The sequence below is a fragment of the Maniola jurtina genome, chromosome 1, assembly GCF_905333055.1.
Source record: "Maniola jurtina chromosome 1, ilManJurt1.1, whole genome shotgun sequence".
In the NCBI taxonomy this organism is placed as follows: Eukaryota; Metazoa; Arthropoda; class Insecta; order Lepidoptera; family Nymphalidae; genus Maniola; species Maniola jurtina.
In genome coordinates, this window is record NC_060029.1 from 154309 (window position 1) to 173378 (window position 19070).

Sequence of the window (19070 nt, forward strand, 5' to 3'; positions counted from 1 at the left end):
CAGCCCAATTTATTATAATGATCGTAGTTCTTGGTTAAATTAAAGTAGCAACCAATCGTATTGTGCTAAAATTGAAAATATCACTTTTCATGAAAAATCACCTGTAAAATTACTGTGATGAAAAATAAGCAATGATGTCCATCGCCACGCAGGGAGTCAGGAGTTCCGCGCGACGCGAGTCCGCGGTCTGCGGCGAGCTGCGCGCCGTAACATGCGGCAATTACAACAATCCCCCGCTGATACATTTAACCTTTTGTGGATTTTCAACCGAAATTTGCATGTAAAAGGGTAATTTTCGGGGTTCCCTATCTTCAGAGAAAAAGGATAGGAAGAGAAATAGGATCACTTCGTTGTCTTTTGACTGTCGTGTTTATATAGACCCATCAAGGGAATCAAAACCTATGGGGTACTACCCGTTGACCTAGGATCATGTAAGGCAAGTTGCTATGCCTTATAGCACACTGCATAAGTAAAGGGTAAATAAATCGTGAATATGTGGTTATATCACAAAAAAATATTAAAGTGTTACTTCTTGTACTGTACGGAACCTTTCGTGAGCGAGTCCGACTCGTATTGGACCGGTTTTTTATATGAAATGATAGACATTAACGGGCAATCGTGTCGCGCGACACTAGTGCTCATCCTATTTCAATAATAATAGAGAGGCTGGAGTGCGCGGCGCGAGGCGGACGCAATTAGAGGCCGATGGAAGTAATTATAATGGCCTTCGGTGCGGTGCGGTGCGGTGCGGTGCGGTGCGGTGCGGTGTGGTGCGGTGCGAGTGGAACAATGCCGGCTACGGAGGCCTATACGGTGTTAATTGTGAAATTTATTTATTATGCAGCAGTCCATTAGATTGAGGATGCTGGGGCATTGTTGCGGCGTTGCATTAGCTACCTCACCAACCCCTACTATAAGTACGTACCTGAATTATCACACACATTGTATTCAACCACTAGCCGTGTTTACATACAATTCTAAGATCTACCTGAGGTAATAGGTAATTAGTAGCGACGGGCATGATTGCCAAGTTACCCCATCCAAGTTAGCATCTTTGTCTGCATATAATCACTTACCACCAGGTGAGATCACAGTCAAGGGCTAACTTGTGATGGAATAAAAAACATTTTCATTTGGTGAAATCATTGTTATTATTATTATTCATCATATTAATTTCACAGGCTATTTTTCGCGAAAAGCAATATTTCAATTGTCGTCTGTTCATCAAGTGGAGAATCTTCCAACGCTGCGCTCTCCGCTCCGAGATCGCTATTCTCGAACCTTGGGAGCTAGGGACCCAATATCTATTTGTTTTTTTAACTATGTGCCCTGTCCATTGACACTTCATCTTCGCAACCCACTGAACTATGGCGGTCATTCGGCTTTCCTACGGGTCTCCTCATTTCTCGTTCAATCACGTAGAGAAACTCTAAGCGTACTTTGTCGTATATTAAGTATATTATTATAGTGGATTAATTTACATAAACTAAGACGTAGTAAGGATGGCCTTTGGCCGTCGGAGCCGGAAAATCTTTGAGTGGAGACCGCGTATAAGTAAGCGTATTGTATCGTCGATCCATTTTCCAGCTGGAAAAAAGGCTGGCGGGAAGTGGCTGGATGAGGAAGGTTTAGTCCACAGGCTAATGATGATGATGAAGACGTAGTAAGAGAGCGAAATGGTCGCGCGGCCGCGTCGTCCGCACCAGATAGGATATTATTGAAAAATGTTTAGATATTGGCGCGGCGGCGCTCATGAATATTGATGGCGATGAATATTCAGGGAATATTCAGTGGCACTCGCAATTGAAAGCACGCCGCGTTCCCGTCGCGTGGCGAGGGTGCAGCACGCAACGGTTTGGGCATGAGGTACTGCAGCCAGCACTACGCTTACGCTCTCTATTATTGTACTATGAAGAAACATTTTGAAGGTTCCGTACCTGAAAAGTGGTAACAGGACCCTAACACCTAAGCCTTCACTGCCGTCCGTCCGTTCCTTCTGTCGTTTCGCGGGTTGTATCTCTTGAACCGTAATTGTACGTAACTGTGGTAATAGGTAGAGTTGAAATTTTCACAGAATGTGTATTTCTATTGTCGCTATAACAACAAATAGTAGAAAATTCAAAATCAACCCTTTCACATTATTAATAGATTATATTATGGGCCCTCTAAGTTTCAATTCTGATTTTATAAAAACGCGGAAACAGAAAGCATGTCGAAACTACCTGAAGTTGTCTCTTAATCGCGGCGACCGCAGCGACGTCGCGCGAGGCGGAACGAGGAGTAATTAACGAGTCGCGAGGGGTGAAGGGGATGCACGAGGGGGAGGGCGCTAATGTGCGCAAGTTTATTCAAATTGCGGCCATTAATAAGCGCTGCTTTGACTCCGCGCGATGCCGCCGCGCCCGCGATCACTACAGCCTAACAATCCGCGCCTGTGTAAATCCTATCTTACCTTCCTCATTAGAGATGGGCCATGTGAAGAATCCCGTGAAAAACTTACTACTTATGTAACACTAGTGTCTTAACTTTGGTGAGCTTTGGCTTAGATTACTTTAAGTAAGATAGCAAATGTTACATAATATGAAAAGGCTTTGCACGTAATTTTTCACATGCTATCTGTGAAATGGTCTATCTCGAGCTCTAAACTATTTAAGTGCGGAAACCAGCCCAGAGAGAAGAAGAAGCTTTAAACTGAAGACCTTCATTCACAAGACCACATTTGGAGCTGCCTGCCGGCTGACTGTAACTCAATGTTCAACACTGAATGATAGTAATCGAACTTATTTGACATTGGTTGGTCCTACATTGCAGCTTAACTGAGTGACATTAAAATAATTTTTCGTAAAAATCCTTCAACGGATAGAAAATAAATGTGCAATGAGCTCAGTGGCTATCATTTGAGCACTGAGTTAGCGAATCGTCTCGCCCGCGTCGCAGTTGTCGCGCAAGTTGCGGGTCGCAGGCGTCCGCGTCGTCGCGGCACTAACAATTTAACTTTTCCACTTCGCGCGAGCCCTGCACTCCACACCCCGCTCATTGTCCCGTATATCCCGTATATATCGCGAATATATCCCGTATATTTATAAGCTTTTTGGTTCTCCACTTTTACTGCGCTTTGTTTATTACTTTTCAATATAACTTTTTGATGTTATTAGTAGTTTGGAGTTCAACTTTTAGGACTTCCTACTTCAGTTTGTTTTCTGTGTAGCTCATATACCTAAAACTGTAAACTGATTGACTGGCATATCAACGTATAGTGACGCCCCGATGGCTCTGAATACTTGCGATTTTGTATTTGCCTTTACGACATTGCAGCCTAAACTGAAACATCACTAAACTATAAATAACATATTTTCAATTGAAAAATTTAAAAACCCCTACACAAAACCTCTAATAACTTTCAAACGGCTGAACCGAATTTCTTGGATTATAGTTTAGAACACTCTCGATCAAGCGATCTTTCAAACAAGAAAAAACTAAACTAAAATCGTTTTCATTCGTTTAAGAGCTACGATGCCACAAACAAATACACAAACACACAGATACATATAGATACACATCTCAAACTTATAACCCCCCTCTTTTTGGGTCGGGGGTTAAAAACAAATAAGTGGCATGTCTAAATCTATAGCTATCTTTTTGCACAGGTAGTACCTAACTAGTGTTCAGTACTTTATCTCCAGATACTTAGCTATTGTCCGCGACTTCGCGTACAATTTTTGATAGCCATTTCAACCCTATTTTTTTTCATCCTTTAGGGGGAGAACTATCGCTATGGATCATTTCTTTGTTGTAAGTTTACATTCCCATTGTGTTTTAAGTAGAAATCTGGGAGTTAGTGCTTAGTTGTTGCGGATCGGACTCGAGCGCGAGTGACCGATTAAGCTAGTTAGTTGGTGCATCGTGGACAACTTTCCTCCCAACAAACACCCCCGCGGGATTTAACTTAAATAATACGAGAGCATTATTATCTTGAACCCGTGCTTGTTTTATGACTTCGCCTTGGCATATTATAATAAATAAAATAATTAGTGATACCTACATACTGAAAATCCTTTCTAAGTGGGGAACCCCCATAATAATACCTATTATAAGGCTACTTTTGATCCAGAAAATCAAAAGTTCTCCAGGGGTTTTTAAAAACCCATCCATTTACCCTATTTTGACGGAATTTGGTACTGCTTGTATCCCAAGGAGAGATAAATTATTAGGCTACCTTTTATCCGGGATAATCAAAAAGTTCCCATAACCTAAATCCTCGTAGATGAAGTCGCGGACCTCATCTGGCAATATACGATACCCGCTAAATCAAGCCTTGTCATATTTAGCTACAGTTTAATTTGAAGATGAATAGAGGTTCTGGTGCAGTTAAACTGCTGGGAACGGAAAGCGATCGCGGCAGGAAGCCCGGCCGGTAAGCCGAGTTAGCGAGTTTTGGCAAAATGCACTCGCATGAGTCACGGTAATATTATCTATACAGTATTCTAACTCGGCCGTTTCTTTGAAATAAATACCTACAGTTGCGCGGTACGTAAACATGCGGTAGGGCTGCCCGCCTCCAGTAGTATAATTACATTTGCCTACTTTGTGTTTCCATCTAGTTTTGTGATTGTAAATATACTTTTTTTATATAAACAAATAAAATACTTTGTGAATTGCATAGGAAATGTTCAATAAAAATGCGTGTTGTTTTTTGATTGGTAGATTTAATTAAAAAACCATGTTTATATTTGCGCCTCGACTGAGACGTAGGAAATTAAACGAACGTTACGAATTATTAAATTTTAAAGTTTAAAAATACCCATCCCTATAAAGCTTTTAATCAAAAATTGTTTTGGGGAACATGGGCAAGATAGAGTAAAAGGAATAAATATCTTTTACTTGGTTATAGACACCTGTGGCTACTTTACAATTTATATATTTGGTTTTAAATGAAGTTCGGAACATTTTCTCCATTTTTTATATATATTCCACAAAATCATCGCTGGGTACAATCAAAAAAATTTGCGAATTAATCTTATTGTAGTCCCGGTACCTTAAATACCGACATTCTGAGCTGAAATTGTGGCTTCTTTGATCGGGTTTCACATACAACGAAAAAATCGCGCGGTTATTGTTAGAAAAACAAAACACCGCCCGTTCGTCACTGCGGCACAGTCGCGACTGTCTGCGTGTCGAGCGCCTGCCGACATCGAGGTGCGTAGGTATAGCTCGGGTTTCGTCCGTTTGTATGAAGTTGGAATACTGTACATACCATTACCGTGCATGAGTCGTGGGTGAAGTAATAAACTGTACTTATTAGGGGCCGGGGCCTGAATAATTGAGGCCCTGTTAGAATATAAGCCGCCGGCATTAGGGGACATTACGCATGCATGGGCCGGCCGCATTGTCACCGCGGCACGTGCCCGCCGCGCCGCGCCATTGCCACCTCTACCGCCGGTACCCGCAGAGGCGATAACGCCTCGCTCGGCGCCGCCTGCACCGCATTATGCTAGCCGGATATCAGTACATTTCCATACGGAATACGGCGTTACTTTTCGGTCGGCGAATTGTTGATGTCTTCAGTTTGACTCTGCGACGTTTCGTGAAATATTCTTGCTTTCACTTGAAATTCAATTGGACTCATCATGTATTTATGTTACCTGCTTTGTATCCTGTAAGGTGTGAAATCATCACTACTGTATGACCACTTCAAAAGACTGAGTTTTGTTATAACGCATAGTTTCATCGTAAGTTCCTTGTGAACGATCTGGAGCTTGTTTTGAAAAAGTTTTTATTATTTTACGATTCCGCAGATTGTCGCGGGACGGTTTGTATGACGGACGTCGCAGACATCGCGGGGGTGAAGGGTGCCGCGCGGGGGAGGGGGGGAGGGGGGGCGACAACTGTCACGCCTAGGGGTGACATAATACCTATTACCGTAAATTGTATCCCCGTCTTTACAAGAAAGTAGGTTTATTATAATCTGACTGTTCACCTGTAGGTCGGGTCTAGAACTCAGATTACACGCCCAAGCGAGTGGTAGCAAGCAAGTCAGCGAATAAAGAAGAAGAGAATTGAAATAGACTCACAGTAGTTATTGGGTATGAGGTCGGGCTCCGCGTCGTCCAGCTCGGCGCTCTTGGCGGGCTGCGGCGCGGGCGGCTTGCGCGGCTTGCGGCGTCTGCGCGCCGCGCGCCACGCCGCCACGGCCAGCGCCAGCGCCGCGCTCGCGCCCGCCAGCGTGGCGCCCGCCGCGCTCGCCGCGCCCGCGCCTAGCGTCGTCTCTGATGCTGGAAATTAAATGCATGTAAATGAAGTAATGTATCACTTATATCACATGGAAGTAAAGTTCTCTTGCACATCCTCAACCAGAGACTTCGGCACTTTTTAGACTGGCAGATACCTCAAGAACAAGCAGGATTTGTGAAGGGCAGAGGCACCAGAGAGCAAATTTTGAACATCAGACAATTGATCGAGAAGTGTTACGAGTTCGATACACCAGTTGTGCTGTGCTTCGTCGACTACAGCAAGGCCTTCGACTGTGTGAACTGGCAGCATTTGTGGAGAGTGCTTCTAGAACTTGGCGTCCCAAAACACCTCGTAGCCCTTTTGCATTCCCTCTACTATAACAGCTCTGGGGTAGTAAGGGTAAATGACAGCACCTCAAAGCCGTTTTGTTTCGCAAAAGGTGTACGCCAGGGTTGCATACTGTCTCCCGTTCTTTTTAACATCTACGGAGAGTTTATTATGCGTGAAGTGCTATCGGACTGGGAAGGGGGAGTTAGTATCGGCGGAGAAAGACTAACAAACTTGCGATACGCGGACGATACAACTCTGATAGCATGTGATGAACAAGAAATGACAGCTCTCCTGAAGAGATTGGAGACGGTGAGCAACGCTCTGGGGCTCTCTATAAATAAGTCTAAAACCAAAGTTATGGTTGTGGATAGGTCAGGTAAGCTGGATCTCAGCGGCACTACGGGCCTGGAAATGGTTGAGGATTTTGTTTACCTAGGTTCCAACATAAGCAACCAGGGTGGCTGCGAGCAGGAAGTCCGCCGTCGCATCGGCATGGCAAAGAGCGCCATGGCTCAGCTTTCTAGAATATGGAAGGACAAGAACATATCCCAATGGACAAAAATGCACTTAGTGAGAACTCTTGTATTCTCCATATTTCTCTACGGAGCTGAGACGTGGACTCTCAAAGCTGCTGACAAAAAAAGGATCGATGCTTTTGAGATGTGGTGTTGGCGACGCATGCTCAACATATCATGGACTGAACATCGAACCAACGTCTCAATACTTAACAAACTTAAGATAAAGATGAGGCTAACTAACATCTGTCTGCGGAGGACTCTTGAGTACTTCGGTCACATCGCAAGGAAGAACGCCAGCAATATTGAAAAACTCATGGTCACTGGTAAGATCGAAGGAAAGAGACCCCGCGGACGTAGCCCGAGACGTTGGTCAGACCAAATAAAAGAAGCGGTCAACACACCCATCTGTGATGCAATCCATGCGGCAAAAAACAGAGTGCAATGGAAAAACATCGTAGCAAGGATTGCGTCAAAGGGGAGCCACGATCCTCAAATCAAATGAAGTTACCTTATACACAATAATATAAGTTGTATACACAATTATAATAAACAACATTTTGACAAGAACAGGAGAACGTGTGAATTAAAAGTAGGAGACCTAGTATATGTTGAAAATGGTAATCGTTTAAACAGGAAAAAACTGGATGAATTAAAAATTGGTCCATATGAGGTTTTAGCAAAAATTTCAAACTCAGTCTACAAAATAAATACAGGACATAAAAAGTGTGAATCAAACCTTTTCCACATAACAAAACTGGTTCCAGTGTTAGATTGATGACTAATGTTGGGAGATGTAAATGAAGTTCTTCATTTAGATGGCAACATAATTTGAATTTGCCGCGCACGCGCCACAAGTGTCAACTGTCAACTGTCAAGAGTTGGGCGAGTGTTGAAAATGAACGTTATTTTTGCCGAATGTTTTTAATGTAATTTGGATATTGGAATCTGATTAAAGTGTGGAGTAACAGCTTCGATTGTTGTTTCTCTTTTCAGAGCAACACAAGTTCTTTTATTTCGCACAATAAACACATTGTAAAACAACAAAGTTGAAAAAGTGTCCACAGTGAAGTATTCTGAGTTAGCACATTTAGATAGATAGAAAATCTTTATTGCACGCAAAAACACATTATATGCACTGTATTAACATACTGTAATTTCACTCAGAGAAACCTGACATCCCTTCAGATTATCTTTTTTTCTTTCAAAAGGGACACCTTCCCATTCCGATTTATTTGTATAGGACATCTCTTTTTTTGAAAGGAAATGGTGGGTGGAATACGATCATACAGCTCTTGAGAGCAAACTTTTTTCATTGTTAGACCCATGCTCAGTAGTGAGCCGGCGACGAGTTGATAATGATGATAGTGATTTATCACACAGAAGATAATTTCAACTGTATGTGTTTGGGATATCATGTAAATTCATTGAAATATTATGTACTAAGTCCTTAGTGTAAATTAGAGAGTTTTAACGCCCCAGTATTTATGGCCGCGTTTGTAGATACACGAGTGTAAGTTGTCGGGAGGAGTGGATGCCCGATGAAATTTGCATGGGAGGGCGGAGTGCGGACGCACCTGGCTGGCCCTCATTAATTATTTAGGCAACAGGCCCTCTGCCGGAGGGCGCGCGTCGATACTAAGTTACTGGCGTTACGATGCTAGGGTTATCCATTAACATGGCGTAGGGAGCAAACAATTTGTGGGTTCAATCGCAAAACCCTAAAGACACATTTTTTTCAGAAGGAATGTGCCAAATGTTTTTAGGAGTTTGCATGTACCTTTGTATGTATGTATCAAAAAGTTATTGGGCCAATCGCCTACAGTCTGAACAGGTAGGTTGAATTTAATAAATTCCATTCAATTCCATCAGTCTGTACGCGTCCACTGCTGGACAAAGGCTTTTCCAAGAGCGCGCCCCCAAACACAGTCCTCTGCCTTCCTCAACCTTTCGCGCCCCGCCACCTTCTTTAGGTCATCGGTCCAGCAGGCTGGAGGTCGTCCCACACTGCGCTTACCGGTACGCGATCTCCACTCCAGAACACGTTTGCCTCATCGGCCGTCGGTTCTACGCCAGACATGACCTGCTCATTGCCACTGCAGCTTGCTAATGCTTTGAGCTATGTCGATGCTTTTATTCTTCTGTGAATTTCCTCGTTCCGGATTTTATTTCTGAGAGTGATATCCAACATAGCTCGCTCCATAGCGCACTGAGCGATTTTTAGTCTGTGGACGAGGCCAACTGTCAGTGTCCACAAAGATGCTCTATACGTCATCACAGGTAGGACACATTTAATAAATGAGGCGTCGATATTTAATGCTTAAAACGCACATAACTTCAAATACTTAGTAGGAGTAAGTAAGTAATAATTAATTTCAAGCGATGTCCTTACATTACCTCACTTCAGTCGCACAACATTACACATACATATACATCGGTATGTAATTGGAATACCGCGCGCGTCTGTGTGTCTCCTACGACCCTTCCTTAAATCTGGAATTAATCTGTAACACGATCCTTTCCCTCGACCTTCAATTGCGAAAGTATTTTACGTTACATTTTATTGTAATGTAAGACTCTGTCGGGCGAGGCGAGGCAATTCAGCTTTTGGTCGCAGTTATTATTAGAGATAAGCAGATGTGGTTCTTCATAGAAATTTTCTTTTTTTAACTATGTATATATGATTTGGTTTGATTGTAGTCACACCAAATAGTAGTCTAGCTCTCGATGATGCTACCTAAGGGGGAACAAGTCTGCCTAGAAGATGATTACTTATTCACTCTTCTTTCGAAGGTTCCAAGGAAGGACAAGGTCGTTTGTTAGTGTCCAAGTTTCAGCACCATAGGTGAGTAAGGGAAGGACACACTGGTCAACGACTTTTGTTTTCGGGCACTGAGGAATTGACGATGAGAAGACTTGACTGATGTACCTATTAGAATTTGTAAATTTTAGTAAAACAAAAATTAAGTGCAGCCCTACACAGACCACAAAACTATCACTGTAAAACACCCTAAAACATGTTACCTAGCAGCTTGTAGTACAAATAGGTCAACAGATCAATGGCAAGTTGCAACAGGAGTACCTACTGAGGCGCGCCGGTCACGCGCAGCGGCTAATTACTTCCTTATCACAGCCCGCGCTGCTCTTTTCAGAGCCAACTCTCATTTCGCATGCACTTTGAGCGCTCTAACGCTTCGAGGTCTATGTACAAACTGCCTCACAGCCATTATGCTCACACTATGTGCGTAAGCAATCTCTCGAGCAAGGAACCCAATTCTGAAAATCTACTTTAAATTCAAAAAAATTCAAGGAATTTCAAAAAAATACTAGGAACATTTGAAATATTCCTCACGATCCAGCGCGGTGCACTGTGGTCAAACCTCCCTCATTCTGAGAGGAGACCGGTGCTCAGTAGTGAACCGGCAGTGGGTCGTCATGATGAACAGCGAAGAATTTTACTAAAGCGGCCTGAGAATTCTATAATTGGTCTATATCAAAAAACCTATGCATTGACTTAACCTCTTGTTTGATCAGATCCTGTCCGGCAATTTCATAGTAGGATATGATCTGAAACGTATTGCAGATCTCGATAAGCTCTGTGTTCCTGGCGAGGTGTAGCTACCCGCAGTCGTCGGGAAAGTTTGCACTACGAGTTAGAACAAGGAGGATACAAAAAGTAAAAAGCTAATTCAGGAAATCTTAATGCCCCGAAGTTCCGCGGAGGGGAACTTCTATCGGCAGGATCTTCTACCGGCTAGTTTGTTTTGTAGATAAAAACGAATCCAAGACAAGTTTTTACAACTTCTAAACTTTCTTACAATCAAACTAGTGATCATCGCGATCATCTGTATTGAGTGGTTTTCACAATAACTTGGATACGATTTCCTAGAATATTGAATTTTATAAATACAAAAATAATGCTTTGTAACTTTACTACAGTAGTGTTTTGTACGGGTTTCACTAAAACTTTTGAATCGATCGAGGCTTTTGAATCAATGGGAACTTTAAGGGTTTAAAAGTAGGTAACCTATAATACTGCACCAAAATTGGACACAATAGGGCGTGTAAAGCCAGAAATACAGCTTCGCTAGAATTCCATGCCACAAGAGCCGCGGTCTATACGTGGGGAAATCTCCGAAACGAATAGGTAATTCCATTCCGAAAATTATTTAATTGATACATATATAAGCTTCTAATGGACTGTAAATTATATTACGCGGACGAAGTCGTGGGCAAAACTTAATACTCCTAGTTTAAAACTAAATCGCCCAAGTCTTGCATATCTGTGCAATCTATACCTACTGAAGTTTTAACATGGTAGTATTATATTTTGAGGAAGGTTTAATGTTCAACGTAATATCGGCTGGTCAGGATATAAATCTGAGAAGTAAATAATAGACTACTCAACAATTGTTTCGTAATTAAATCGAGCTATTATACTAACAAGCCTGTAATGAGGTTTTAATAGCTCGCCTGATGTTACCTCGAACGGCTGAGAATTACAGGCAACTATAGCCGAACTAAACTGTGTTAGCCTATTAGCTACAACTAATATTATGCTAAAACTTGGTACGTGCAAAGTTGCTGCCAAGTCTTAACTATTCACTATTCAACTATAGTATGCACAATGACGCTATCAATTTATTAGAGTAACATACTAGTCGTATCGGAAGCTGGGCAACTAATACTCGAATTCTCTTTTAAAGTTTGATTTAAGGGCCCCGTACGTCCGTATTAAAAAACGGAACCCTTATACATATAGGTATGATTACTTGTGCGTCTGTCCGTCTGTGCAGGTCAGTGGGTACGAGGAATGTCGGAGGCTGTTAGTTTACCGCGCGGCAGTTTGCATGGAATTATTAAGCGCGTATTCATCATCAAACTTGTGCGGCGTGCGGGTACTCACGTATTCATTCCAACGACGAGCGCAGTTACGCATGCGCTCCTGGGACAGGTTTAGAAACTAAATTATCCATACTTTATATTATAAATGCGAAAGTGTGTCTGTCTGACTGTCAGTCTGCTACCTTTTCACGGCCCAGCAGTTTAACCGATTTTGACGAAATTTGGTACAGAGTTAGCTTATATCCCGGGAATGGACATAGGCTACTTTTTATCACGGAAAATCAAAGAGTTCCCACGGGATTTCTAAATACGCATCCGCTCAACCGATTTGCATGAAAGGAACCGAGGTAGCTTGCGTCCCTGCAGAGAGATACACAGATACACACGTCAAACGCTTAATTTACGTACACCCCCCCCCCCCCCTTAGCCCCGCCGCGGTCGGCGCTAATCACGCGTCATTATTCAGCTGAAACGGAAGTTGATACGAGCCCAGTTTAATGATAAATAAATTGGTACCCTGCTGCTGTGAGGTGGTAGCTACCTGCTGGGTAGTGGCTGTAGGCGGGTAGCGGGTAGCGGGTAGTGGGTAGCGGATAGCCGCAGTGGAAGCGCTTTATTAATTAACCTTGATGAGGCGAGTTAAATTAGTTTCAGGCATGTAACCTAGCACGAATTTGCCGTTAAAAAGTGTAGGCTCTGTCTATAAATTACTCGTCTACCTTCACGTAATATAAAAAGATTAGTTCTGACTGACTGACTGATCTATCAACGCCTAAACCATAAGTTGAATCTATGAAAATAGGTGTTTTGGCTTTTGTTTAAACAATGAAGAGTTATGTGTTTTAGAATTTTTTGACATTCCACCCTAAAAATTATAAACAGCAGCTGGAAGTTTGAAAGTCTGTAATTTTGTAGGAAAATTATTTGTCTTTGGATTTTCGGGCAAAATGGTCATTACCTAAATTTCTAAATCGCTCGTAGTGACAATCTAGCTTCTAATAGGCTGTAAGATAGCTCATATCATTACCGGCAAGATACACTAAGCGCCAGTCATTTCCTGAAGCCACATATCACGACACGAGAGCGCGTACGAATATACTCGATATGTTATCAGTCATACAAGTTTCAGATGCTAATGTGTGTCTATCCCTCGTTTCCACGATCCGCAAATATTTTTTTGATGCGGTAAAGTTTAGCGGCAACTTTATAAATGTAAGAAGTGATAAAAACCACATGTCGGCTTATTTCTTAACTTTACTTAATTTTACTTAAAGTTCTTACAAGTCAGCGTGCATTATAACTGAATTCTTTTCAGTTCAGCCACAACACGCACTAACAGAGAGCTCATTATTGATCTCTATATTTACCAAAAAAGGACCTCAACATCATAAGCAATATCACCAAACGCCCTCAACAATCGGAAACAATCGGATCCGTATCAACACGCTTTTTGTGTTTTTTGTGTTTCGTAATAATGTTTGTGTACCCTCATCGCAGTAAGCACAAAAAGAGATAAAACCATACACCCATACACCCTACACCCTACACCCTGCACCCATCGCCAGTCGAGTCACGTCTCGAGGGTCTAACAGCGTCGGCTAAATATTTATAACTTCAACTTACAAGGGTCAGTGGGTCGCGTAGAATTTTTTTATGCGTGTGACCTCCTATCTTTTACAAATTGAACTAAGATTTGCGGGCGACTAAACTGTCTGGGGCCTGAATTAGTTTTTGACTTATTAAATGCTGTCCCTACAGGTTTTTTATTACTGATTACGCCTAAACATATTTCTTAGAGTATTATATACTACGATAGATTATGACGCCCAGGATCTCATCCGCGTGCATTTAGGTTTTCTTTAAAATCCCAAGGGAACTCTGATTTTTCGGGATAAAAGTAGCCTTTAAAACCGTATACGGGTTAGCTCTGTATCAAATAGATAAGGCCCACGACTTCATCCAACTGGAATTGTGTTTTATAAGAATCCCGTGGGAAATCTTTGATTTTCCGAGACAAAAAATAAGCCTATGTTCATCCACCGCATGCAAACAATCGATTAAACAGATATAAGCTGAAAAATCTAGCAAACAAACGGACACACTTTCTCATTTATAATCCATACTAATATTATAAATGCGAAAGTGTCTGTCTGTCTGTCTGCAAGCTTTTCACGGCCCAACAGTTTAATCGATTTTGTAAGAGTTAACTTACATCCCGGGGACGGACATAGGCTACTTTTCACCCCGGAAAATCAAGAGTTCCCACGGGATTTTTAATTAACCTAAATCAACGCGGACGCAGCCGCGGGCATCATCTACTATTAGTATGAATATGGATTATAGTGTAAGGCCTAAGAGTATACACATGCAAGTAACATAGCGAGAGCAGAGATAAATGGGATTATTTACGAAGTGCGGCCGCAAGTCGACGGGGACGGATGTCATAACACGACGGCCGCCATGCGTCTCCGTCGCTAGCCAGATGTAGCTTCAGATCTCCGAGACATTAAGAGGGTTGTTCATTAAGCTGGCAGCATCCAAAGCCTTAATTAAAATGGGATTATCTTGAGGCTGCGGGGTCCGTGGGGTTTCCTTGAACCTAATTTTTCCCTTTCGCGCCGCGAGCCGGCTAATGGGGCTTTCGATAAAAGAATGTTGGCGCTACTTGGATAATACTCTCGAGCCTTTCGGGCCTTACGTAGTACCTACTAGGTGTATCTAGTGTATCAGAGTTTATTTTATGAACATTTTTAACCTCCGACTCAAAAAGAGGAGTGTTATAAGTTTGAAGTGTGTAGCTGTGTATCTGTCTGTGGCATCGTAGCTCCTAAACTAATGAACCGATATTAATTTAGTTTTTTTTGTTTGAAAGGTGGCTTGATCGAGCGTGTTCTTAGGTATGATCCAAAAAAATCGGTTCAGCCGTTTGAAAGTTATCAGCTCTTTTCTAGTTAATGTAACCTTCACTCTAACTGTTATAAATTTTTAATTTACACTTGTAGAAGTTTTTAGAAGTACCCGAGTAAAGCCATTTTTATTGCTATATAAACACTCGTATGTCTTACACTTAAGGCTTACTTCTCCTATTTATGGTGAAGTCATAGATTAGTTATTAGGAATTAATTGGTAGAGTAGCGACAGCTTAGTGGTCCACTAAGAAGTCAGCTTTCCTGTTCGGGGGGGGGGGGGGGGGGGGGGGGTTTCCAGAGTTCGATCCAGGGCATACACCTGTAACTTTTCCGAGTTATATAACTTGCTATAACGGTGAAGAAAAATATATGCCTGAGAATTCTACATAATGTTCTCTAAGTTGTGTGAAGTGTGCCTATCTGCACTCAGTCAGCGTGGTGGATAATGGCCAAACCTTTGTCATTTTGAAAGGAAACCTGTGCTCAGTAGTGCACGGCGGCGGGTTGATGGTGATGATGATGGCATATTGTAGATTTTCTCAAACTCAAAGCAATTTTTCAAAAAGATGTACGACTGCACACTGTTTGATTGTCAATTGTTGTATAATAATTAATTACGTTAACTTAAAACTAAAGCTACGAAAATTCCAAACGTGCTATTATATGAGAGCTGGTTGAATGCTCTCTATAAGAAACCTAATTTCGTTTATGTAAAGCAAACCGTAGGGATAAATAATAGAAAAATGGAAGTTACAATTGAGACTGGTCTGCGCAGTGGGAGCTACGCGCAAACACACAGATTGAAGCAATTTTTGACGGGAATTGAAAACAAACATATTGACCGAGGCATTAGGAGCGGCCGGGTCGCTGATCTCTATCGCTGAATGGAAATATTATGATTTTTGCTACTATTTTTAACCCCCGACCCAAAAAGAGGGGTGTTATAAGTTTGACGTGTGTATCTGTGTATCTGTGTTTCTGTGTGTCTGTGTATCTGTGTATCTGTGTATCTGTGTATCTGTGTATCTGTCTGTGGCATCGTAGCGCCTAAACGAATGAACCGATTTTAATTTAGTTTTTTTTGTTTGAAAGGTGGCTTGATCGAGAGTGTTCTTAGCTATAATCCAAAAAAATTGGTGGAGCCGTTTAAGAGTTATCAGCTCTTTTCTAGTTTTCTTGTAGAAAAGAAGGTTACATAACCGTTAGGTTCATAATATTATGTCAATTGACAAATGTCAAGCTGTCAAGATGGACGTTACCTTGATACATAATTATTTATTTGAAAATGATGTTTTGGAAAACTCTGATACTTTGGATCGTAGACGCGGAATAGTCCAAAAAAATCGGTTCAGCCGTTTGAAAGTTATCAGGTATTTTCGGTCTTTTCTAGTTACTGTAACTTCACTTGTCGGGGGTGTTATAAATTTTTAATTTACACTTGTTCTAGAATAAGTAAAGTAAAATGTCTCAGAATTGAACGTCTTTGGCTGTTGTCTCTTGTTACGGGGAAGTTTTTCCGTTTGAACTAATTTAGAAAACTTTATTAATTTCCTCTGCTATGGAAATGAGGGCGACTGGCCATTACTGTTTAAATTCATTATTATGTAAGCTCTTTAAAAAGCAAATATTACGCAATCGAAGATTATAGGTATTTTGGATGATTAAAAGCATGTGGTTTTGACTCGCTTCAGCGATGCGCTGGGCTGCAATTACTAAATACAATAGTGTTATTATTGTGAAATGAACATTTGCAAAAATCAACCGCCGAGTTTCTTGCTTGGTTGGAATGACAGTATTCTGAACCAGTCAGTGGTAGTTAGATTCTTTTGACGATGCAAAAGCACTTCTAAAAGTAAAAATTTCTATTTCAATAATTAAATTATTTTGAATAAAAAAAAATTAATAAGTATACCTACAGAAAAATATAAAATATTATTTTGCAAATAATATTGCCAAACAACTAAACTCACTCTATCTATGCAATGAATAGACAATCCGATGTCTATATTTTCGGCTACTACGTTTTTCAACCAACCCGTCATTAAATTATTTTTGACTAGCTGTGCCCGCGACTTCGTTCGCGTGGAATAGTGACTTTTCGCGCTTTATATAGCCACGGACGCTCAGGCGCGAGGCGCCGTGATTCTTTAAATTGACATAACTTTTTTATTTATGAACCGATTGACATGAAATAAACACTAAATCCTAAGTGAAGCTTACTACAATATATTAGTGAAAACCGTATCTAAATCGAATAAGCCGTTTCTGAGATTAGCGTGCACAAACACACAGACAAACAGACAAACAGACAAAAAAAAATTAATTACAATTTCGGGTTCGGCATCGATATAATAACAACCCCTGCTACTTTTTTTTTATATATTTCCATTGTACAGACACCACTTTTCTACAATTTTATTATATGTATAGATGTAAGTACGTTATTTACAAAAGAAAAACATGGCTCATATTTTTTTGCCAAAATAGGTGGAATATACCCGTGTCACGGTACATTAGGCAGTATATCAATAAGTGGAGTAATGACATCGGTATCAATGAGGGGCAGAGCACCCTCGGCGCGGCTAAGCGGCCAAATGAGATCAAACGGCTGATATTAAAACCTTTTCGTGAGTCCTTCCTCCTCTCAGGCGGGAAATTAAAGTTTGAGCGATACCGCCCTACTTGCCGAACGATTGCGTGGCGGCTGATCTACCGTGTTTAACATTTTTGTCATAATATCCAATAGATTTTCGGCCAATCACCGGAAATTTCTGGATTTCTTAACTGTAATACAAGTAATATTATAATGCACGAATGTCTAATGCACGAAAAGCGCGGGAGCGATGTTCTAACGTATTTGAGGTACGGTGCATTCTTACTAAAATAGACAGTGGCAGAGATGTTTACAATCAGTATAATACCATTCCTCTATATACTTAAGGTGTTAAACAGAATCCTGAGAATAATTAATGTGAATTAGCCAAAATTGTATGGAAATGTTAAATATGAAACGACATGGGAAAGGCAAAGGGCACCAAAAGCAGGAATTGACTCACATGTTCCAACAAGGCGGCACAGTTCATACCGTTGTGTTTACAAACTTGAGATTTTACATGTAAATTCTCCGTATAACGTAGACCTTAAAGACAGGATTTGCGTAAACTTCACTCGAGCGAAGCCGGGGTGGGGCAGCTAGTGAATAATATAATAATGGGTAGCTTTGTTAACAACAGCTAAGTATCAAATTACGGCGCTAAGCTCCCGGACGCTGGATGTAGGTGGTATGAAATGATGATAAAGTTGCGGAATATACAAGTATTTCGTTTTAGCGCCGGCGAGTAGTTCATGCGAGTGCAGCTAATATACAGTACAGAATAGAGTTGCACGCGGCTATATCGTGGATACGAGATGCTAGCTTCAAGTTTCTACAAGCGCCATTCACTAATAGACCTGTCACCTACGGTATACGAACTCTGTCCAACACACTTAGAACGATTACTGGGGCAGGCGTTGGAGACCTTATAGGCAAGAAATTCCAGATTCCATGCTCAGGGACAGTTATATTTTTAAATGGCTTTAGTATTCTGGGAGACTGACATAATCAAAACAAAGAAAGAATCTACGTGCGCGACGTAACGCTAATAGGAAAATGTAGTTCTTCGGGGATTGAACTCGGGACCTCTCATTTATAGGACGTCAAAATAGTTACAATTTCGTGTAGATTTTGTAACTAAAACTGAAGGCTGCCTAGTTACCGGCTGTTGTCATTCCAATGTTTCTAAGCTCCGTGAAATCTGGCCTAGGAATAGATATGACAGTCATGCAACATGGAGTTTGAACCCGTCGACCTCTCGGGTCGCAGTCCGCTCTAACCGTCGCGCTATGGAGGCGTGAATTGACCCCAACATTTCCCGCTAATAATCCCGGATAAGGCGCGGCGCCACTTACGCGCGCCCCGCGGGACCCGGTCTTAGCCCGCAAATTGAGTTGCGCTTAGTGATTCGGGGAAACGAGTTATGTGATCTCTTCGTCCTTTTTTTGGGGAAATAAAAGGTTTTTATTAGTGAGGGAGAGGCTTACGCTTGACGACAACCACGCCTGAGAAACAGAGCAACGATGAGGTCTAGGTCGAGCGCGCTTGCCTGATCATGATTATTATCCGCAGCCAAATATATTATGTTAGCCCAAAATTAGGAAAGCCGTTTTTTTTGTTTTTTAAAATATGCAGCGCCTGATTTCT

At 41.5% G+C, this 19070-nt stretch overlaps 1 protein-coding gene across 1 annotated transcript in view; it reads right to left on the reverse strand.

Moving 5' to 3' along the window:
* Positions 1 to 19070, reverse strand: part of LOC123867060 (nephrin-like) — a 370840-nt gene that overhangs the window by 13271 nt on the left and 338499 nt on the right. Inside the window, exon 16 of the mRNA XM_045908906.1 lies at positions 6072 to 6272. Coding sequence (XP_045764862.1) covers positions 6072 to 6272 — 201 coding nt within the window. The remainder of the gene's footprint in view (positions 1 to 6071; positions 6273 to 19070) is intronic.